The 23,208-nt window shown below is 45.0% G+C and overlaps 1 protein-coding gene across 1 annotated transcript; it reads right to left on the reverse strand.

Moving 5' to 3' along the window:
• Positions 1-173: 173 nt before the first annotated feature.
• On the reverse strand, positions 174-4,555 carry LOC123427516 (prolyl endopeptidase-like). The gene is made up of 10 exons (XM_045111586.1): positions 4,291-4,555; positions 3,038-3,257; positions 2,671-2,942; positions 2,385-2,550; positions 1,707-2,288; positions 1,230-1,610; positions 1,054-1,129; positions 753-967; positions 547-660; positions 174-434 (listed from the first exon to the last, which is right to left on the reverse strand). Exons 1-10 carry the CDS (start codon positions 4,407-4,409, stop codon positions 369-371), a joined length of 2,211 nt encoding a protein of 736 aa, XP_044967521.1. The 5' UTR covers positions 4,410-4,555; the 3' UTR covers positions 174-368.
• Positions 4,556-23,208: the final 18,653 nt, after the last annotated feature.

The raw sequence follows: 23,208 nt of genomic DNA on the forward strand, positions 1-23,208 counted from the left end.
CTTGTTTGTATAGAAACATGATTTATACCGTATATACACGCCAAAGCATTTTTTTTAGCTGTAAACTGACTTTTTATGTCAAGTTGTAGCACGGTGTGATTGGCTCATTCTCATCCATCGAGCATATCGTGACTCACAGATAAAGCTACTCTAGGAAAGAGCCGGGACAACGATTTTCAAAGCAAGTTACTGACATGTTTTCCTTCCTTTTTTTTTGTTGAGTCACAAGTACCATTATATATGGTCATCCCGTCAGATGCCGGTTAGTAACACGGTTACTTCCATGCATGGCGATCACCCGAAAGCTTTGCGTCGCTATCCGTAGGTGTGCACAACAGCCGCACCACAAGGAGATCCGGAGATGGAACTCAACCGATCCAAGAGACCCCCATCATCTTCGCCGCGAACGCGTAACGATCCGCCGCCTCGTCGATCTGCCAATCCATTGTGCAGCAGGCAGCAAGCAGTTCAGTCACTCAGATAATACCATGGCGGGAGAATATGTATTCATGTGGGAGAGAAAAGAGAGAAGGATATCGTCCGTACGATCTTCTGCGTGGACCGGCCGCAGCCGTGGCCGCTCTTGCGGTCGATCCGGGCGACGATGGGGTTGGTCTGCGGGCTCTGCTCCACGCTCGTGCACAGGACGTGCTGCATCGTCTGATGAACACGCATGGACAAGAACCAACAGGCCGTCAGTTCGATCCTGATCCGACGATCGATTTTCAGACGAATTAAGTGCACGCGCGTACCGCGAGGAACTTGAGGGTGTGGGACGGCACGACGCGGTCGTCGTGGTCCGCCGTCAGCAACATGGTGGGAGGGTACTGCCGGCGGAGGCGCTGGTGGTCGCCGGCTGCGCGCTTCTCCCACGGCCGCCTCACGTTGTGCAGAGGGGAGTACTTGATAAGCCAGTGAAACTCCTCCTCCTTCTCCGAGCAGCCGAAGTCGCAAGTCCATGCACGACCTGGACGACGGACATTTCACAAGATCAAGACGGCCACTTGGACACGGACAGGATGCGATTTTCAGGGGTGAGGCGACAGGCAAAACCTATGGTGAACTTGTGGAACCGGAGCATGTCCATGACACCCACGTGAGCCAGAGCACAGCCGAAGAGACCAGGCCGCTGCACTCACAAACAGCGCAACAATCTCGGCTCACTTTTGGAACAAATTAAATGAGCTGCAACAACCTGGAACAAAACCATGAAGACTAGCTGGCTTTACCTGGTTGATGCAGGCGGCGACCAGGAGGCCGCCGTTGCTCCCGCCTTCGATGCACAGCCGGCTCGGGCTCGTGTACCCGGCGGAGACGAGGAACTCGCCGGCGGCGATGAAGTCGTCGAAGCAGTTCTGCTTGTTCGCGAGCGAGCCGGCCTTGTGCCAGCCCTCCCCGTACTCGCCGCCGCCCCGGATGTTGGCGATGCACGTCACGAACCCCAGGTTCCTCATGAGGACGACGCGGGCCGCGCTGAACTGCGGCGTCATGCTCATGCCGAATCCGCCGTAGCCGAAGAGCAGGGCCGGGTGTGACCCGTCGAGGACGATGCTCTTCCTCGACACGACGAACATCGGGATCTTGGTCCCATCCTTGCTCTGGTAAAACACCTGCAAAAGAAACCAATCAAGCAAGATCAACTGAACTGCAAATACACCACACATGGTTCAAGACAATTTTCTTCTTTAGATAATAAGCGAATGTACCTGCTTTGCTTCGAAATCCGTGCGATCAAATCCAGGGACTGTAATCTCTCTGTATATGTTCATCTCAGGGGTCCCGGAGCTCAGATCACACCTGTAGACGATCCCGGGAGTGAGGAAGCTCGAGAACTCGATGAACACCTCGGAGTCGGCACGCCTACCGGTAATCCCGTTGACGCTGCCTATGTCGATGGGTATGTCGTGGAGCAGCTCTCCGGTGACCAGGCTCCTCATCTGCAGCACGTACTTGACATCTGACAGGTAGTTCACCAGAAGCTTGTCCCCGTGGACAGCACAAGCCGACTCCAGGACAGCCTTGTCGTCTTGAGGTAGAACATCGGTCCACGACTCCGGATCATCGACGTCGACCCGCGACAGTTTGTACCTCGGAGCATCTTTGTTTGTGAGAATGGTGAAATGAGTGTCATCGTTGGCGACGACTCCGTAGAACGCCTCGAACTCATCCACAAGCTTCACAAAGGGAAGCATTTCGTGGGTTCCCTTCATGGCTGAAAGAGCTGAGAGGTCGCAGTAGTACAACTTGTTGACCGGCTCCGAACTCTCTGAAACTGACAGAAGCACGTACTGCAACAAAAGTAGTTGTAGAATGTAGCATCAGTTACCGAAGTGTCAACAAGATGGGTGAAGAGCATGGTGGTATGTTGGGTGGCTAATGTATACCTTGCCGTCCTCTGTAACCTCAGGGGCGTATATGTACTTGGGGTGCTCGGGGTCTCTCCAGCACATGACGTCGTCGGACTGGTCCGTTCCGAGGAAATGGTAGTAGACCTCGTGGTTGAGGTTAACGTCGGTCCTGATCCCGGACTCGGGCGCGCCTCCGTCGTCCCTGCTCGCCGGAAACCAGAGCAAGGCATGAGACAAGATGATCCCACTCCCATGGATTTTCATCAAGCAAGCAAGCAGAGAGCACAGAGCAGTGGTGCCATTTTGCTGCAGTGTCACTTACTTTGGAGCCGGGAAGCGCGAGTAGAAGAAGCCCTTGCCGTCGCGCGTCCAGGCGATGCGCGAGAACTTGACCCAGGACAGGGTGTCGGGGAGGCGGCGCCTGTCGCGGACGCGCATGGCCCTGATGGTGACCCAGTCGCTGCCGCTGGCGCTGGTGCCGTAGGCCAGGTGCTCGCCGTCGTCGCTGACGCCGATCATGGACAGCGACACCGTGGCGTCGTCGCTGAGCTCGCTCGGGTCCAGCAGCACGCTCGGCTCGCCGCCCAGCCCGTGCTGCATGCACAACAAACGATTAGTTCGGAGACGATCGGTACAGTTGCCGTTGCCCTCTGAAGAAAAAGATAGTGCACACCGGGTTTGATCTGCACCTGGACGTAGAGGGCGGCGTGGGGGAGGAGGCCGGGGTTGTGGAAGTAGAAGTAGGCGCCGGCGCGCTTGAAGGGGGCGCGGTAGCGCGGGTGGTCGAGCAGCGCCGTGAGCTGCCCGCGCAGCCGGCCGCGGTGGTCGCAGGTGGCCAGCACGGCGTCGGCCACGCCCGCCTGCGCGCCCACGAACTCCTTCACCTCCTCCGACTCCAGCTCCTCCATCCTGATGTGATGCACGCACGTTACCCACGGCACCAAACAACAAACGTGGCAGCCAGCACCACAGGCAGAGAGGTTCGTCCGTGTACTACAGTTTTTTTAACATAGTATATAGACGCAAGCGCTCATATACACGCGCATACATTCACCCTTATGAACGCATACAACACATCCTATCCCTATGAACATCTTCGATAGACTAAGCCGACATATCAACTTAAGATTTACGAAGTTATTGTAGGCGTCTTGTCATCGACGAAAACGTCTCCAATAATACAAACATCAGCATTTGAATCCTTGTGGGTTAGGGATACCACGTGTTGGTTTGCCTTTCGTGTACTACAGTAAAACTGTAAAAAAGCGCGAGCTTCTGTGTGCTTCTGCAGAGGGTTCAGAGGGGAGCATGTGGGTGGCGTTCAGATACGGCACAGCTTGCCCCGAGCTGTGTTCTGGCCTTCTGGGTGCAGCCGCTGTGAAATGAATGGAGCAGTGAATCCTCCTCTGGGGTGGTGAATCACTACTAATTTAGCAGCAAGTGTTGTGTTATTATTACTGCGGTGTCCAACTACACCCTCCGTTTCTAAAGTATTTGTTTTTCTAAATATTTTACTACGGACTATATATAGATGGATATAAACATAATTTAAAATACAAATTCATTTATTTTATTTCGTATATAATCCGTAGTTGAAGTTTTTGAAAAACAAATATTTAGGAACCAATGGAGTAGTATATAGCAACCACGGGCTATAGCAACATAGCATGCGTATGAATCGATGATCAATCCGCAAAAAAAAAAGGATGAGTCAAGGATTGAACTCCATGGCTTTCGAAAAAATAAATCGGACTCCCATGGCCGGATGGAAAACGTGAACAAGCACTCCAGCTTCTTTCGGGTAGGCATGTACATCAAGCTGGTTAAAGTTGATAGACGCGCAGGCCGAAGAAACGCTCTCTAGTTCGAAGAGAAGCAACAAGAACCAGACCCCGGAAACGGGCCGGGTGAATCCTATCACGAGCAGATTCAGATCACTCACCATCTGTAGGGGTCCGGCACAAGAACGCCATGGTAGTCGTCGACAATGCCGCCGTCGCGGCGGGCCGGAGGGTAGCGGAGGGGAGGCAGCGGCTCGTCGGCGGCGGCGAGGGAGCCCATGGCCGACGATTAGGTGGTGAAGCAATGCAAATCAAGCCCGCCCGCCGGTGTGGGTGTAGTTGGTGGTGTGTGTTGAATGAAGCCGTGAATGGATGGATGGCGCCTCCCTCTCCCTGGCGAGCGGAAGCACAAAGAAGTCGCGCGATGACAACACACCACGATACGCAGCGGTCGGTATAAATAGAAGCGTGTGCGTGCGTGTGTGTGTGTGCAGGATGTGATGATAACGTGGCGAGCATTATTCGTGCTCCATACCAAAAAAAAAAAAAAAGTTGTTCGGCAGCCACCAGTTGTATTCGTGCTCCATAGCATTGGCCCTTGGTGTTTACATAAATAAATACATAAATAAAACTTTTGATATTCCCGGCCGGGAAAAAGGAACACCAAAGGGGTGTTGCGGTGGGAGCAAAGAGGGTTGAAAGAGACGGCGGAGCTGGGATGTCGCCATGGGGGTGTAAGAGTGTTGCCATGCATCAGGACGCGTCGCTGTCGTCGGCCTGTCACGTGCTCTGGCCAATCAGCTCGATCTTCTGCGCGGGCTGCCGGTTTTGTCTACGGCACTTCGGGCTCCGTAGCCTGGCCTTGATTCTGGGACCGGTTTCTTGAACACGGGAGCCTAGCCACGTTCAACCGAGGGATGGATTTGGATGGATTTGGATAGTAGGATGAAATTGTATTTTTTTTCTTATCTTCTTCAGATGAAACCTTAGTATATATGATAGGGGATCTCCAAAGATCGTATCTCAAATCAAATCACATACACGTTCCGAGGACGCGTCGGATACTGGAGCCGGCCTTCCAATCCGGCTCATCAAATAAAAAGCAGGCATCGCAATTTTATTAATATTAATACATGGATTCTTTTTATAAAAAAGTTATCATAGTTTAAATCTTTTTTGGCCGTGTGCTTATGGCCCACGTCTTGCTCCTTGGTGTTCAACTCCTACTCCTCGTCGGAGTTCGCCTTCTGGTTATGGACGTCATCAATTGAGGTGAGGTCGACGATCGACGTAGACAGCCTGACCTCATGGTTGATATGGCAAGGCTTGATCAACGCATAACTGTCGATGTTGGTAGCATTTCCGTCCATGATCGCGTGCGTCGCCTTCATATTCGCCTCAACCACGATCTCCTCGAAGAGGCGATCACGCTCCTCCGCAGCAGATGGTGCATGCGATGCACATGGACTCGTAAAACGCCTCTATGCCTACCCCTTGTTGACAATGTCCGCTATCTCGTGTTAGCATATACTATCTTCATATCAAATATAAGATGTTTTTTAGGCTAGTAGCCTACAAAAATGTCTTTATTTTAATACACATGAAGTACTTGTGTAAGCTAGCGAGAGGAAGTTCATCATCTAGTTTTACCTTAGAAAATTAAAACATAGTTGAATTAAGTTCCTTGCGAATTACACCTTTACGGATGAATCGATGCACTGAGGGTCGACACTATGTACTTCTTCAAGTGGCTGGCAAGGCGACCGTTGAAGACGAAGCAATTACTCGGATGCGATCGAATTCGATGGTGGTGAGGGCATTCTAGACGATGTTATCCTTATGACACATCCCCATCGGACTCTCTGAATCGAGACCACAACCACTTTTTGCTCACCGCCTTCTCCTCGACTGTTGCAGTGGCAGTGGCCTTACCCTTCCCAGCCACTGTTTTGGAAGGAGAAGGAGGAAGAGCATGAAGGTTGGGGTTCACTATGTTCTTTGGCAATGAAGCTTGGGAAAATTGGGTGCTGGAAGCAATAGGGAAGGCGTAAGGAGAACTAGGTTCATCCTGCTTACCTTATAGGCCCGTAAATAATACGTACCAAGTGGCATGATAGTTAATTTCTTTGCTTCCCAACACGACGTGCATTATATGCCCAACATAATCGAGGGATTTTGTTGATAATGCCACTAGAAATTCGAGGCACGTTCTCTTTAATGACCGGACGTGCCAATGGTAACAGCCTCGAGCGACGATAAAGCTCGACGTAATGGCCACTTATGGGACCTTTCAGTTCTACAATGTATGATGGGGGTTCGGTATTTGGTCAAGGTTGTCAGAACATGACCTTGTCAACTACTCCACCAGTTAAGGAAAGACTTCGCAGTTAAGCTACATAGGCCGAGGTAGGATCTTCGGAACCAACCTATACCAAACGCCTTTTTGGAGAGAGACGTTGATAGAAGCTCCTCAGATGTCCGAATTGTGTTACTTCTCGAAATAATAAAACGGTTACACTAAAGATAAACGCCGAAGTGACTGGGTCAACCAACTTGCAAGGACTTCGACTCCCGAGGTGTCCTCGGACACAAGCTGACAAAGGAAATTAAAGATTGTCGAACTCGCCTACGAAACCGAAGACCAAAGTAAAGCCACTCCAAGGAGTTGACCAATAGCCTTAGCTTGAAGGCCAGTTCAGGGGCTACTGACGGTGTCCTAGACTAGGGTGCGAGCCACGTCAGCGTGCCAGCCATGGGCGGGGCCGAGAACCCCTAGATAACTGAAGAATTGGCCATGTCAATCATGGTCCTCGGCTTACTCAAGATGGAATCCTCTATAGACTTGGCGCACATTTTAAGATATATTCAATTCATCGACAAGTTTATCCTAAATGTAAGCGACATACATGTAACCCTAGGTGTAGGTTTCAAAACCGGCACATATCGGGTAGGGCCCCCTGAGCTGTGAGATGAGATCGAGGATAATAAGAGACAAAGAACACAAGGCTTTTACCCAGGTCCGGGCCCTCTTGATGGAGGTAAAACCCTACATCCTGCTCTTGTTGTATTGATGTTCTAGAGATTACAGAGTCAATCTACCTCGAGATTGTGAGATTGTGGGCTAAACCCTAGGGGTTATGATGTTGCTTACGTGTGTCTTCTATGGGCTAAACCCCATGGTTTATATAGGAACTCGGGGTATCTATGGTTACATGAATGTCGGTTACCATCTATGGATTACATGCCGAATAAATCATCCTTTCCCTCAAGTGCACGCCAAGTCTTTGATAGAATCTGGAGTGCTCACACTTCGTCAGAAGGCCTGCGAAGACCTTCTCCTCAATGCCTCCAGTACGACCCATGGACTATACCACCTCGGCTAGGACCCCTTAGTCCAGGACTCCCTCACTAGGTACCCGCGGTCCATGTATAAGGCGAGGGGTTTAGTGCATAGGGTCAGCTTAAGTTATATTCATACATATGACGTCGAGGTAGATCATCTTGTACTTTGTAATTCAACACAACCAATATAAGACGTAGGGTATTACCTCTTTGAGAGGGCCCAAACCTGGGTAAACATCGTGTCTCTCATTCGTCCTATTACCATGAAGCTAAAATCACCAGCCTAGGACCCGTGAAAGAACGGTTGCCCCCTAAGGTAGTTTTGGTAATTAATCAGAACATATGCATCATTGGACTAATGAGTTTATTCAAGTATATTTCAGAAAAGTTCAAAGATGATTTGGCTATAGGATTGTGTGGAGATGCCCCTTGGTTGCAAGGAAGGAATAGGATTGGCTCAAGCTTCAAGCAAGAAAACTCTACATTTTATATTTGTGAGAAATCACTTTGAGTCCATAGGAAAGTCAATACTATTAAAAGGGGATGAGGTATTATGATGAATTGGTTGCTCAAGTGCTTAGAGGTAGCAACCAAAAATACTCAACCATTTTCCCACAAAATATATTTGTCCCAAGACACATAAGAAAAATCGGTGCCACCAACATTTCCAACTCGGCCCTAACGATTTTACACTTGGGCAGATCCTATGCCAAACCCACCATCTCGGTACAACCAACATTCCTATCGGTGCCACCGAGCTTGTGTGATCAACTCTATGTCGAGGAGATTTCAAGTTTCAGAATTTCTGAGTTTGAAATCGGTCTCACCGAGATTTGGAAACCAACCTAGGTCATCGTATCGGTACCACCGAGATTCCTATATCGGTCTCACCGAGAATTCAAAAGTTGCCACATTTAGTGCAACTCGGTACCACCGAGATTCATTTCGGTGTCATCTAGTTGGGCAATAATGTTGTAATGGTTGGATTTTGGGAGATGCCTATATATACCCCTCCACCTACCTCTCATTCAAAGAGGAAGCACCCAGAACACACTTACACTTGCCATATCTATTTTTTTGAGAGAGAGCCAGCTACTCATGTGTTGAGATCAAGAGATTCCACTCCAACCATTTGAATCTTGATTTCTAGCCTCCCCAAGTTTCTTTCCACAATATCAGTCTCTCCTACCCCTGCTAAATCTGAGAGAGAGTGATTGAGTATTGAGGAGACTATCTTTTGAAGCACAAGAGCAAGGAGTTCATCGTTCTACCACATCTATACCTTTTGGAGGGTGATGCCTCCTAGATTGGTTAGGTGTCGCTTGGGAGCCTCCTACTTTGTGTTGTGGAGTTGAACCAAGATGTTTGTAAGGGCAAGGAGATCGCTTACTTCATGAAGATTTACCGTGAGTGAGGCTAGTCCTGTGTGGACGGAAGCCGTGGTGGAATAGACAAGGCCACTTCTTTGTGGACCCCAAGTGGCTGGAGACCTCCATGGAATGTCGAAGCCGTTACCCTCTATGGGTTGAAGTCTCCACTAACATGGACGTATGATAGCGCCACCTATTGGAACCATGGCAGAAATCGCCGTGTCAACCTTTGCGTTTGATCTCCCTACCTTACCTTCTACTTTACACTTGCATGTTTTGCTTTCCGCTTCTATACTCTTAGATGTGCATTTGTAGGGTGTACTTGACTAATCATAATTGGTAAAATTGGCCCACACTTAAAATTTGGGAAAAGGCTAAGTTTTTTATCTTGTCAAGTAGTCTAACCACCCCCTCTAGACATACTTTCGATCCTAAAAGTGGTATCAGAGCTTTGGTTTCCATTGTATTGGTTTCACAACCTAGGATAGTATGGCGTCTAGTGAGGGAAATTATCATTGTAGAGGTCCATATTTTGATGGCAATAATTTTTCTATTTGGAAGCATAAGATGAAAATGCATATTCTTGGTCATAATCGTGTCGTTTGGGGTGTTGTTCGTGTTGGTGTGCAAGGTGATTTCTTTGGAGAAGGAAAATAACTGGATCGTGATGCCATAATGGATGAGATGAAGATGTTGTAATACAATTCTCAAGCCTGTGATATCTTCTTCAACTGCTTGTGTCCCGAAGAATTCAGCAAAATCAGTCGCCTTGAGAATGCAAAGGAAATTTGGGATACTTTGACTGACATGCACGAAGGTACCGATTCTGTCAGGGAATCTAATTTGGATGTGCTTCAAAGTTAGCTTGATAAGATCAATATGAAGGGTGGTGAAGAAGTCATTGAGATGTATTCTAGGCCAGCTCTCATCACAAATGATATTGCCGGCGAAGGAAGTGAAGAGATGACCGACAAATTCATCATCAAGAAGACACTTAGAGTATTGGATGGAAGATACGACACCGTGTGCACACTAATCCAAATGATGCCAAACTACAAATATTTCAAGCCAACTCAAGTCATTGGAAGGATTGTTGCTCATGAAATGTCACTCAAGGACAAAGATGAGTTGCACAACAAGTCAAGCGGTGTTTACAAACCTTCAGTCGATGCTCCCGCTACTTAAAGTGACAACCTTGTTAGCTATGAAGAGATCAACCTCATGGTCAGAAAATTCAACAAGTTCTACAAGAGTAGAGGTAAAGAGAGAAACTCAAGCTCCAGATATGACAAGAAGTGTTCATCTAGTCGTGACCGAAACTGCTACAACTATGGAAAGCAATGACACTTTTCAAATCAGTACAAAGACGAAGAGAAGAGTCACCTAGAAGACGAAGCTCAAGAGATGAGTCACTTTGCAAATAGAAAAGGAGTAGAGAAGATCATTATGAACGAAGACACTCCCGAAGAGGCAAATAATCGGAGAAGAAGGACAAGTACACCAAGATCAGTTCAAGAAGAAGACTTCAAGCTCATGTTGGTGAATGGGTTTATGGCTCTGAGTTTGACAACTAATCCGAGAGAAGCTACCACTCCAACTCTGACTATAGTCAAGATGAAGGTGTTGCAGACATTGCACTTGTTTCCTCCAACTCCTACGACTTATTTGATTCACCAAATGAAGGGATTGGAAACTACTTCATGGAAAAAGGCCCCAAGGTATCACACCCCGAATACTTGACTTTGATACTAATGAGGATGACTTGTTAGGGGAAGATGACTTGCTCTTTGATAAGACTAGTGTTAACATTGAAAATGAACTTGCTAATTATCATGCTAGTCAAGAGAAATCGAATGATGATGATAAGAAAGAGATTGAACGACTAACTAAAGAACTAAACACTCTTAAGTTAGCTCATGAAACTATTCTATAGGATCATAGAGAGCTTGCAAGAACTCATGAGAAGCTACGCTTTGAGAAGCTAAATTTAGAGCAAGAGCATGAGTTCCTAAAAGCAATCAATGATGATCTTTGAAAGAAGAGTTCCTCTTATCTAGCCAAATGATTACTCTTGTCTACTTTTGTTCCACAAGTTAAACCTAAGAACGCTAGTAATAAAGGCAAGATAATTTCTTCATCTAGTAACAACAATGCTAAAGCTAGATCAAATTATGTTGTTGCTAGTAGCTCTCTTGATTCCACAAACGATTCTCTTAGCCAAGTTATAGTTGAGCAAGAAAATGATTTATTGAAAGGGATTATAAAGAGAGATGTCTTCAAGAGTCTTGTCGGAAGTAAGAAATTTAAAGAAATTGTGCGCAAGCAAGTAGGACATCGGAAGAAGCAATGTGTTGGCTACTTCAACGTCAATGGAGATACTTGGGAAGAACGTCCATATCCCATTCCCAAGTTTGTTTCTCAAGAGGATAAGTGTGATCCCACTCCTCCCAAGGGAACAAGCTTACAAGATGGCCTTATACCACAAGACCACAAGGGCAAGGGGAAGTTTCAAGAGGAAATCGACTCATTTGAAGAATAACCCCAAGCCAAGGTTGAGTGGGTTCCCAAGGACACTTCTAGCACTACCTCATCTAGTGCTACCACAATTCCAAGGATCCCCATCAAGGTGATGTGGGTCCCCAAGAGGTAGAACTAGAAAGTTCTTGAGGGGTGACTCCTCCAATGAAATTCACTCTTATTCATTTTGGCAAGAACTACATGCAGTCAACCTCAACCATATGCATTAGTTCAAGGAGTCACACATTCCCTCAAAGGTGAGCAAGGGACAAGGTAATTAATGCATCTTTGGACATCACCTCCCATGTATTTCACTCCATGTCCATAGATATCCTTGCATTTGTTCCTTTTGCTTTGGGACTAACCCATGTAGGTGAGAAGAGTAAGAAACAACAAGGATTGCTCCCAACTCAAGATGATCTTCATCAACAATGAGCATCCACCACTACTTCACCTACTTGAAGTCTTTTACGACAAAACCAAGGTAAGTTGATCCCTCTTAGGGGGTTGTCACATCTAGGGGGAGCTTTACTCTAAGACTTGAGTATAAGTGTCTCCTAAATGATGTGAACATATTAATGCATTTTGTATAAGTGGTAACCCCACTTGTGCTTAATCGATGAGTATGACCTATGATCAAGTATTCCTACTTGGCTCCTAAGTCAATATACTCATATATATATGACTTCGTCATCGCCAAAGTGCTTGATAGATGCTAGAATATTTGTGCATGTTTGATACGTCTCCGTCGTATCTACTTTTCCAAACTCTTTTGCCCTTGTTTTGGACTCTAATTTGCATGATTTGAATGAAACTAACCCGGACTAATGCTATTTTCAGCAGAATTGCCATGGTGTTGTTTTTTGCTCAGAAATAAAAGTTCTCGGAATGACCTGGAAATTTACGAGGATTTTTTGTGGAATATATAAAAAATACTGACGCAAGAATCAACCGGAGGATTGGAGCGTGGAGCCCACAAGCCTACCAGGCGCGGGCCCCCCTAGCCGTGCCTAGCAGGCTTGTGGGGCCCACGGAGCTCCACCGCCTCCAATTCTAGCTCTATTTAGTCCCTTTCGTCCGGAAAAAAATCAATGAGAAGAGTTCATCGCGTTTTACGATACGGAGGTGTGATACGTCCATTTTGCATCATGTTTTCATGTTGATATTTATCGCTTCTTTGGCTGTTATTTCACTTCACGGTATAATTCTTATGCCTTTTCTCTCTTATTTTGCAAGGTTTACATGAAGAGGGAGAATGCCGGCAACTGCAATTCTGGCCTGAAAGTGGAGCAAAGTTGAGATACCTATTCTGCGCAACTCCAAACGCCGTAAAAATCAACGAGAATTTTTTTCCTGATTTATCAAAAATACTGAGCCGAAGAAGTGCCAGAGGGGCACCAGGGGTTGGCCACAAGCCTGCACGGCGCGACCACCCCCTAGGCCGCGCCATGAGGGCTTGTGGGCAACCTGCTGGCCCACTTACCCCCCTCTTTTGCTATATGAAGGGTTTCGTCCAGAAAAAAAATCAGGGAGGAGCTTTTTCGTGGTTTCGCCGCTGCCACGAGGCGGAACTTGAGCAGAACCAATCTAGAGCTCCGGCAGGATGATCCTGTCGGGGAAACTTCCCTCCCGGAGGGGTAATCGTTGCCATCATCATCACCAACACTCCTCTCATCAGAGGGGACTCGTCACCATCAACATCTTCATCAGCACCATGTCATCTCCAAACCCTAGTTCATCACTTGTAACAAATCTCCGTCTCGCGACTCCGATTGGTACTTGTAAGGTTGCTAGTAGTATTGATTACTCTTTGTAGTTGATGCTAGTTGGATTACTTGGTGGAAGAGTTTATGTTCAGATCCTTGATGCTACTCATTACCTCTCTGGTCATGAATATGATTATGCTTTGTGAGTAGTTACTTTTGTTCCTAAGGACATGGGATAAGTCATGCTAATAGTAGTCATGTGAATTTGGTATTCGTTCGGTAATTTGATGTGTTGTATGTTGTTTTTCCTCTAGTGGTGTTATGTGAACGTCGACTACATAACACTTCACCATTATTTGGGCCTAGAGGAAGGCATTGGGAAGTAGTAAGTAGAAGATGGGTTGCTAGAGTGATAGAAGCTTAAACCCTAGTTTATGCGTTGCTTCGTAAGGGGCTGATTTGGATCCACTAGTTTAATGCTATGGTTAGACTTTGTCTTAATTCTTATTTTGTAGTTGAGGATGCTTGCGAGAGGGGTTAATCATAAGTGGGATGCTTGTCCAAGTAAGGGCAGTACCGAAGCGCCGGTCCACTCACATATCAAACTATCAAAGTAACAAACGCGAATCATATGAACATGATGAAACTAGCATGACAGAAATTCCCGTGTGTCCTTGGGAGGGTTTTTCCTCCTATAAGACTCTGTCCAGGTTTGTCCCTTGCTACAAAAGGGACTGGGCCACTTTGGTGCACCGTTGCTACTTTTGTTACTTGTTGCTCGCTACGAATCATCTCACCACACAATCACTTGTTACCGATAATTTCAGTGCTCGCAGATATTTCCTTGCTGAAAATCATTTGTGAGATCCTTCTGCTCCCCGTTGGGTTCGACACTCTTACTTATCGAAAGGACTAGGATTGATCCCCTATACTCGTGGGTCATCAAGACTCTTTTCTCGCGCCGATGCCGGGGAGTGAAGCGCCTTTGGTAAGGGGAACTTGGTAAGGAAACATTCATATAGTGTGCTGAAATTTGTTGTCACTTGTCACTATGGATACTAATCCTTTGAGGGGATTGTTCGGGGTATCTTCACCTCGAACGGAAGCACAAAGAGTTTCTCCTCAACCTGCTGCACCTACTGAAAATATTTGCTTTGAATTTCCTTCGGGTATGCTTGAGAAACTGTTGGCTAATCCTTTTACAGGGGATGGAACATCACATCCAGACTTGCATCTGATCTATGTAGATGAAGTTTGTGGTTTATTTAAGCTTGCAGGTGTGCCCGAGGATGAGGTCAAGAAGAAGGTATTTCCTTTATCTTTGAAGGATAAGGCGTTGACATGGTATATGCTATGTGATGATACTGGATCATGGGACTACAATCAGTTGAAATTGGAATTTCATCAAAAGTTTTATCCTATGCATTTAGTACATCGTGATCGGAATTATATTTACAATTTTTGGCCTCGTGACAGAGAAAGCATCGCTCAAGATTGGGAGAGGCTTAAATCAATGCTATATTCATGCCCCAATCATGAGCTCTCGAGAGAAATTATCATTCAGAACTTCTATACTCGGCTTTCCCATGATGATCGCACCATGCTTGACACTTCTTGTACCAGTTCTTTTATGAAGAGAGATATTGACTTAAAATGGAATTTACTGGAGAGAATTAAATGCAACTCTGAAGATTGGGAGCTTGAAGAAGGTAAGGAGTCAGGTATGAATTTCATGTTTGATTGCGTTAAATGCTTTGTTGAGACAAATAACTTTAGTGATTTTAGCGCTAAGTATGGACTTGACTGTCAGATAGTAGCTTCATTGTGTGAATCTTTCGTTGCTCATATTGATCTCCCCAAAGAGAAGTGGTTTAAATATCATCCTCCTTTAAAAGTCAATGTAGTTAAACTCACTCCAGTTGAAGAGAAAGTCATTGCCTATAGTGATCCTGTTGTTCCCAGTGCTTACATTGAGAAACCACCTTTCCCTATTAGGATAAAGGATCATTATAAAGCTTCAAGTGTGATACGTAGAGGCTACATTAGAACACCTACACCCCCTGAGCAAATTAGAGTTCAACCTAGCATTGCGATTATCAAAGATCTTCTGTCTGAAGAAGTTGAGGGACACAACATTCACTTCTATGAAGATGCTACCAGAATTGCTAAACCTCACGCTAGAGACAAACATAGGCCTGTTGTTGGCATGCTTGTGGTTTCTGTTAAGATAGGAGATCATTGTTATCATGGCTTATGTGACGTGGGTGCTAGTGTTAGTGCAATACCTCAATCCCTATACGATGAAATCAAAGATGAGATTGCACCTGTTGAGATAGAGCCCATTGATGTCACTATTCAGCTTGCCAATAGTGGTACTATCTTCCCTGTGGGAATTGTTAGGGATGTTGAAGTCTTGTGTGGTAAAACAAAGTATCCTGTTGATTTCTTCGTTCTTGCTACCGCACAAGATAGCTTTTGTCCCATCATATTTGGCAGACCCTTCCTCAATACTGTCAATGCTCATATTGATTGTGAGAAGCAAACTGCCACTGTTGGCTTTGAAGGTGTATCACATGAGTTCAATTTCTCTAAGTTTGGTAGACAACCTCATGAAAAGGAGTTGCCTAGTAGGGATGAAACTATTGCCTTAGCCTCTATTGTCGTGCCTCCTACTGATCCCTTAGAGCAATACTTTCTTGAGCATGAAAATGATATGCATATGGATGAAAGGGATGAGATATATAGAGTTGTCTTAGAACAATATCCTATCCTTAAGAATAACTTGCCTGTTGAACTGCTTGGGGATCCACTCCCACCAAAGGGTGATCCTGTGTTCGAGCTTAAACAGTTGCCTGATACTCTTAAGTATGCCTATCTTGATGAAAAAGAGATATCCTATTATAATTAGTGCTAGCCTCTCAGAGCACGAAGAAAAGAAGTTACTAAAAACTCTGAGGAAGCAGCGTGCTACTATTGAATATACTCTTGATGATCTTAAGGGCATTAGTCCTACTCTATGCCAGCACAAGATTAAAACTGATCCTGACTTCAAACCAGTTGCTGATCATCAAAGGAGATTAAGTCCTAAGATGAAAGAAGTAGTGAGAAAAGAAATACTAAAGCTCCTGGAAGCAGGTATCATTTATCCTGTTGCTCACAGCGATTGGGTGAGTCCGGTGCATTGCGTTCCTAAGAAGGGAGGCATTACCGTTGTCCCTAATGATAAGGATGAATTGATCCCACAGAGGATTATTACTGGCTATAGGATGGTGATCGATTTTAGGAAATTGAATAAAGCCACTAGGAAATATCATTACCCTTTGCCTTTTATCGACCAAATGTTAGAAAGGCTATCTAAACACACACACTTCTGCTTTCTAGACGGTTATTCTGGTTTCTCCCAAATACCAGTTGCACAATCTGATCAGGAGAAAACCACTTTCACGTGCCCTTTCGGTACCTTTGCTTATAGACGTATGCCTTTTGGCTTATGTAATGCACCTGCCACCTTTCAAAGATGTATGATGGCTATATTCTCTGACTTTTGCGAAAAGATTGTCGAGGTTTTCATGGATTACTTCTCCGTTTACGGGTCTTCTTTTGATGATTGCCTCAGCAACCTTGATCGGGTCTTGCAGAGATGTAAAGATACCAATCTTGTCCTGAATTGGGAAAGTGCCACTTTATGGTTAATGAAGGCATCGTCTTAGGACATAAAATTTCTGAAAGAGGTATTGAAGTCGATAAGGCTAAGGTTGATGCAATCGAGAAAATGCCATACCCCACAGATATCAAAGGTATAAGAAGTTTCCTTGGTCATGCTGGTTTCTATAGGAGGTTCATTAAAGACTTCTCTAAGATTTCTAGGCCTCTTACGAATCTCTTGCAAAAGGATATTCCTTTTGTCTTTGGCGATGATTGTGAGGAAGCCTTCAAAATACTTAAGAAGGCTTTGATAACTGCGCCTATTATTCAACCACCTGATTGGAACTTACCTTTTGAAATCATGTGTGATGCTAGCGATTATGCTGTTGGTGTTGTTCTAGGGCAAAGAGTTGACAAGAAGTTGAATGTTATTCACTATGCTAGTAAAACTCTAGAGAGTGCCCAAAGAAACTATGCCACTACGGAGAAGGAATTTTTAGCAGTCGTGTTTGCATGTGAAAAGTTCAGGTCTTACATAGTTGATTCCAAAGTCACTACTCACACTGATCACGCTGCTATTAAGTACCTCATGGAGAAGAAAGACGCTAAACCTAGACTTATCAGATGGGTTCTCTTGCTACAAGAGTTTGATTTGCACGTTGTCGACAGGAAGGGTGCTGATAACCCCGTAGCAGATAACTTGTCTAGATTGGAGAATGTTCTTAATGACCCACAACCTATTGATGATAGCTTTCCTGATGAGCAACTGAATGTCATCAATCCTTCACGTAGTGCACCATGGTATGCTGATTATGCAAACTATATTGTTGCCAAATATATACCACCTATCACATACTAGCAAAATAAGAAATTCTTCTTTGACTTGAAACATTACTTCTGGGATGATCCTCACCTTTATAAGGAAGGAGTAGATGGTGTTATTAGACGTTGTGTACCTGAACATGAACAGGGACAAATCCTACAGAAGTGTCACTCCGAGGCCTACGGAGGACACCATGCGGGAGATAGAACTGCACACAAGGTATTGCAATCAGGTTTCTATTGGCCCACTCTCTTCAAGGATGCCCGTAAGTTTGTCTTGTCTTGTGACGAATGTCAAAGAATAGGTAATATCGGTAAACGTCACAAAATGCCTATGAACTATTCACTTGTTATTGAACCATTTGATGTTTGGGGCTTTGATTATATGGGACCTTTTCCAAAATCCAATGGGTATACTCACATCCTAGTTGCTGTTGATTACGTCACTAAGTGGGTAGAAGCTATCACCACTAGTAGTGCTGATCACAACACCTCTATCAAGATGCTGAAAGAAGTTATCTTCCCTAGATTTGGAGTCCCTAGATATCTAATGACCGACGGTGGTTCACATTTCATTCATGGTGCTTTTCGTAAAACGCTTGCTAAGTACGATGTCAGCCATAGAATTGCGTCTCCCTATCACCCTCAGTCCAGTGGTCAAGTAGAGCTAAGCAACAGAGAGATTAAACTGATTCTGCAAAAGATTGTCAACACGTCTAGAAAGAATTGGTCTAAGAAGCTCGATGATGCACTGTGGGCTTATAGAACTGCCTATAAGAATCCCATGGGAATGTCTCCGTACAAAATGGTGTACGGTAAAGCATGTCATTTACCTATTGAGCTAGAGCATAAAGCTTATTGGGCAATCAAAGAGCTCAACTTTGATTACAAACTTGCTGGTGAGAAGAGGTTATTTGATATTAGCTCACTTGATGATTGGAGAACTCAGGCATATGAGAATGCCAAGTTGTTCAAAGAAAAGGTTAAGAGGTGGCATGATAAAAGGATACAAAAGCGTGAGTTCAATGTAGGTGATTATGTCTTGCTATATAATTCTCGTTTAAGATTTTTTGCAGGCAAGCTTCTCTCTAAATGGGAAGGTCCCTATATTGTTGAGGAAGTATATCGTTCCGGTGCTATCAAGATCAACAACATGGAAGGTAATTGTCTAAGAGTGGTAAATGGGTAGAGAATCAAGCATTATATCTCAGGTACTCCCATAAATGTTGAAAGCAATATTATCAATACCATAACTCCGGAGGAATACCTAAGGGATATTTATCAGCCCGTTTCAGACTCCGAAAACAAAGAGGTATGTGTTTCGGTAAGTAAACAGACTCCAAAACTTTTCCAGTAGGAATTTTTCTCCGTTTTGGAATATTTAGAAAAATAGAAAAATTGGAAGTAGTCCGGAAAGCGCGCGAGGAGGCGACAAGCCTGCCAGGCACGGGCCCACCCCCTGGCCGTGCCTGGGGGGCTTGTGGCCACCTCGTGTGCATCCCGGACTCCGTTTTCGTGCGGAGTACTCCTTCTGGTCTGAAAAAAATCATTATATATTCTCCCATAAGGTCTGGCCCTCGTATCACGCAATTTTCCTCTATTTTTGTTTCGAGCCTGTTTTCTGCCGCAGATTTAGAGCAAGATGCCGTCTCAGGAATCTGTGGGGGAGAACCATCTCCCTCAAGTCTATATAGAAGTAAATGCTGACCTGAAAAGAATGGAGGTCATGGAGGCCAAGGAAAGGCTACCTAAAGAAACCAAGGGCAAAACTAAGGAGAAGAATCAGGCATGGGACGAAGTGCAATCCGTGCTCAACAAGGAAGAAGTTGAAGAAGTGGATTTCCTCCAACCCTACCTCCACCTACTGTCTCCATCCTTGATTGAACTCTTGAGGTTTTGTGAAACAACTCGTGCTCGTAATACTTATGGCACCCGTGAAGTTGTTTTGCTGGAGAAACATATCACAGATCTCCAAGGTATAAATCAAAGATTCATGGTCCTCTTGGAATCAAAGATTGCAACAACTCCACCACCATCATCTCCAAAGTAAGACAATTAAGCATGGGTATGGGCAATCCCCTTGACTTGCGCCAAGCTTGGGGGAGTTATCCCGGTATCGTATCACCATCACATCTTTTGCCTTTACCTTTGTTTTAGTTTGTTCCTTTTCAGTTTTCTCTTTCTCTAGTAGATTAAAGGTCTTAGTGTTTTAGGCTTGAGTTTTGCTTTGTGTCACCCCCGATGTATTCGAGCTCGTGAGCCATATAATAAAGAGTGTCTTAGTTGATGACTTTGCCTCTTGCTATGATCAAGAGAATGAGAAAAGAACAAAAGCATGAAAGATCATGTAATGATCTTATGGAAAGTGATGGCTTCACATATAAAAAGGATGACGATTGAAACTTATTGAGGGTAGACAAACGTAGACCTTGGTCATTGTTGCAATTAATAGGAAGTGATAAAGAAGGAGAGGTGCACATATAAATACATCATCTTTGACACCATCTATGATTGTGAACACTCACTAAACTATTACATGCTTAGAAGTAGATGTTGGACAAGGAAGGCAACATAATGAATTGTGTTTGCTTGGTTCCGAACAATGTTATATGATTAGAGATCCCTTAGCATGTGACGATTGCTTCCACCTCTTATTAGCCAAAACTCCTGCACCAAGTAGAGATACTACATAATAAAGTTCTTTATCACAGGAGGCAATATAAAGTGACGTTCCTCCGCACTAAGAGGACACACATCCCAACCTCAAAAGCGCATGACAACCTCTGCTTCCCTCTGCGAAGGGCCTATCTTGTACCTTTACTTTTTGCCCTTGAAAGAGTCATGGTGATCTTCACCAATTCCCTATTTCGCCTTTATCTTGGCTAACGTCATATGCTAGGGAAAGATCTATATTCATATGTCAACTTGGAGGTAAGTATTCATGAATTATTATTGTTGACATTACCCTTGAGGTAAGCAGTTGGGAGGCGAAACTATAAGCCCCTATCTTTCTCTGTGTCCAACTAAAACTTTGATCTCATGGGTACCACGTGAGTTGTAGCAATTGTAGAGAACGAAAAGATGATTGAGTATGTGGATTTTCTTTACAAGATCTTATTTGACTCTTTCTGATGTTGTGATAAATTGCAATTGCTTCAATGACTAAAGGCTATCGGTTGTTAATTCTCGATAAGGTTCTTGATCCATGCTTTACTTTGTGAAGAAATTGTCACTTTAGCATAAGAGTTGATATGATGGTATTGCTATTCCGATCATGATCATGATGCCTGCATGTTCGTATCTTGTTTTGTCGACACCTCTCTCCCTAAACATGTGGGCATATTTATTGAGCTCGGCTTTTGCTTGAGGACAAGCGAGGTTTAAGCTTGGGGGAGTTGATACGTCCATTTTGCATCATGCTTTCATGTTGATATTTATTGCTTTTTGGGATGTTATTTCACTTCACGGTACAATAATTATGCCTTTTCTCTCTTATTTTGCAAGGTTTACATGAAGAGGGAGAATGCCGGCAGCTGGAATTCTGGCCTGAAAAAGGAGCAAGTTTGAGATGCCTATTCTGCGCAACTCCAAAAGCCGTGAAAATCAACGTGGATTTTTTTGGGAATATATAAAAAATACTGGGCAGAAGAAGTGCCAGAGGAGCGCAACCAGGGGGCCACAAGCGTGGTAGGCGCGGCCTACCCCCTGGCCGCGCCTAGGGGGCTTGTTGGCTCCCTGTTGGCCCACTAGCTCCCCTCTTCTGCTATATGAAGGGTTTCGTTTCGAAAAAAAATCAGGAGGAGGCTTTTCGGAGGATTCGCCGCCGCCACGAGGCGGAACTTGAGCAGAACCAATCTAGAGCTCCGGCAGGACGATCCTGCCGGGGAAACTTCCCTCCCGGAGTGGGAAATCGTCGCCATCGTCATCACCAACACTCCTCTCATCGGAGGGGACTCATCACCATCAACATCTTCATCAGCACCATCTCATCTCCAAACCCTAGTTCATCACTTGTAACCAATCTCCGTCTCGCGACTCCGATTGGTACTTGTAAGGTTGCTAGTAGTGTTAATTACTCCTTGTAGTTGATGCTAGTTGGATTACTTGGTGGAAGATTTTATGTTCAGATCCTTGACGCTACTCATTACCTCTATGGTCATGAATATGATTATGCTTTGTGAGTAGTTACTTTTGTTCCTGAGGACATGGGATAAGTCATGCTATAAGTAGTCATGTGAATTTGGTATTCGTTCGGTAATTTGATGTATTGTATGTTGTTTTTCCTCTAGTGGTGTTATGTAAACGTCGACTACATAATACTTCACCATTATTTGGGCCTAGAGGAAGGCATTGGGAAGTAGTAAGTAGATGATGGGTTGCTAGAGTGACAGAAGCTTAAACCCTGGTTTATGCGTTGCTTCGTAAGGGGCTGATTTGGATCCACTAGTTTAATGCTATGGTTAGACTTTGTATTAATTCTTCTTTCGTAGTTGCGGATGCTTGTGAGAGGGGTTAATCATAAGTGGGATGCTTGTCCAAGTAAGGGCAGTACCCCAGCGTCGGTCCATCCACATATCAAACTATCAAAGTAACGAACGCGAATCATATGAACATGATGAAAACTAGCGTGACAGAAATTCCCGTGTGTCCTCGGGAGCGTTTTTGCTCCTATAAGAGTTTGTCCAGGCTTGTCCCTTGCTACAAAAGGGATTGGGCCACTTTGCTGCACCGTTGTTACTTTTTTTACTTGTTGCTTGCTACAAATCATCTCACCACACAACCAATTGTTACCGATAGTTTTAGTGCTTGCAGATTTTACCTTGCTGAAAACCACTTGTCAGATCCTTCTGCTCCTCATTGGGTTCGACACTCTTTCTTATCGAAAGGACTACGATAGATCCCTATACTTGTGGGTCATCAGTCGCCATCGTCATCACCAGCCTTCCTTCATCGCCAATTCCATGATGCTCTTCACCGTTCTTGAGTAATCTCATCGTAGGCTTGCTGGACGGTGATGGGTTGGATGAGATCTATCATGTAATCGAGTTAGTTTTGATGGGGATTGATCCCTAGTATCCACTATGTTCTGAGATTGATGTTGCTACTACTTTGCCATGCTTAATGCTTGTCACTAGGGCCCGAGTGCCATGATTTGAGATCTGAACCTATTAAGTTCTTGTCAATATATGTGTGTTCTTGATCCTATCCTGCAAGTTGTAGTCACCTACTATGTGTTATGACCCGGCAACCCCGGAGTGACAATAGCCGGAACCACTCCCGGAGATGACCATAGTATGAGGACATCATGTATTCACTAAGTGCTAATGTGTTGTTCCGGTTCTCTATTAAAAGGAGAACCTTAGTATCCCGTAGTTTCCATTAGGACCCCGCTGCCACTGGAGGGATGGACAGTAGATGTCATGCAAGTTCTTTTCCCTAAGCACGCATGACTACATACGAAATACATGCCTACATTACATTGACGAACTCGAGCTAGTTACTTATCTCTCCGTGTTATAACTGTTGCATGATGAATATCATCCGACATAATTATCCATCAGCGATCCAATGCCTACGAGTTTTTCCTACTGGTCCTTGCTACGTTACTTTGCCGGTATTGCTGTCGCTGCTGCTACTGTTACTCTGTCGCTACTGTTATCACTGCTGCTACTTTTAC

The sequence above is a fragment of the Hordeum vulgare genome, chromosome 2H (assembly GCF_904849725.1).
Source record: "Hordeum vulgare subsp. vulgare chromosome 2H, MorexV3_pseudomolecules_assembly, whole genome shotgun sequence".
Lineage (NCBI taxonomy): Eukaryota > Viridiplantae > Streptophyta > Magnoliopsida > Poales > Poaceae > Hordeum > Hordeum vulgare.

Coding starts and splice junctions, on each gene's coding strand:
- LOC123427516 (XM_045111586.1), bottom strand. CDS start 4,409: ATGGGCTCCCTCGCCGCCGCCGACGAGCCGCTGCCTCCCCTCCGCTAC. Junction 3,258..4,290: donor GTGCCGGACCCCTACAGATG/GTGAGTGATCTG, acceptor GCATCACATCAG/GATGGAGGAGCTGGAGTCGG. Junction 1,611..1,706: donor CGGATTTCGAAGCAAAGCAG/GTACATTCGCTT, acceptor TTTCTTTTGCAG/GTGTTTTACCAGAGCAAGGA.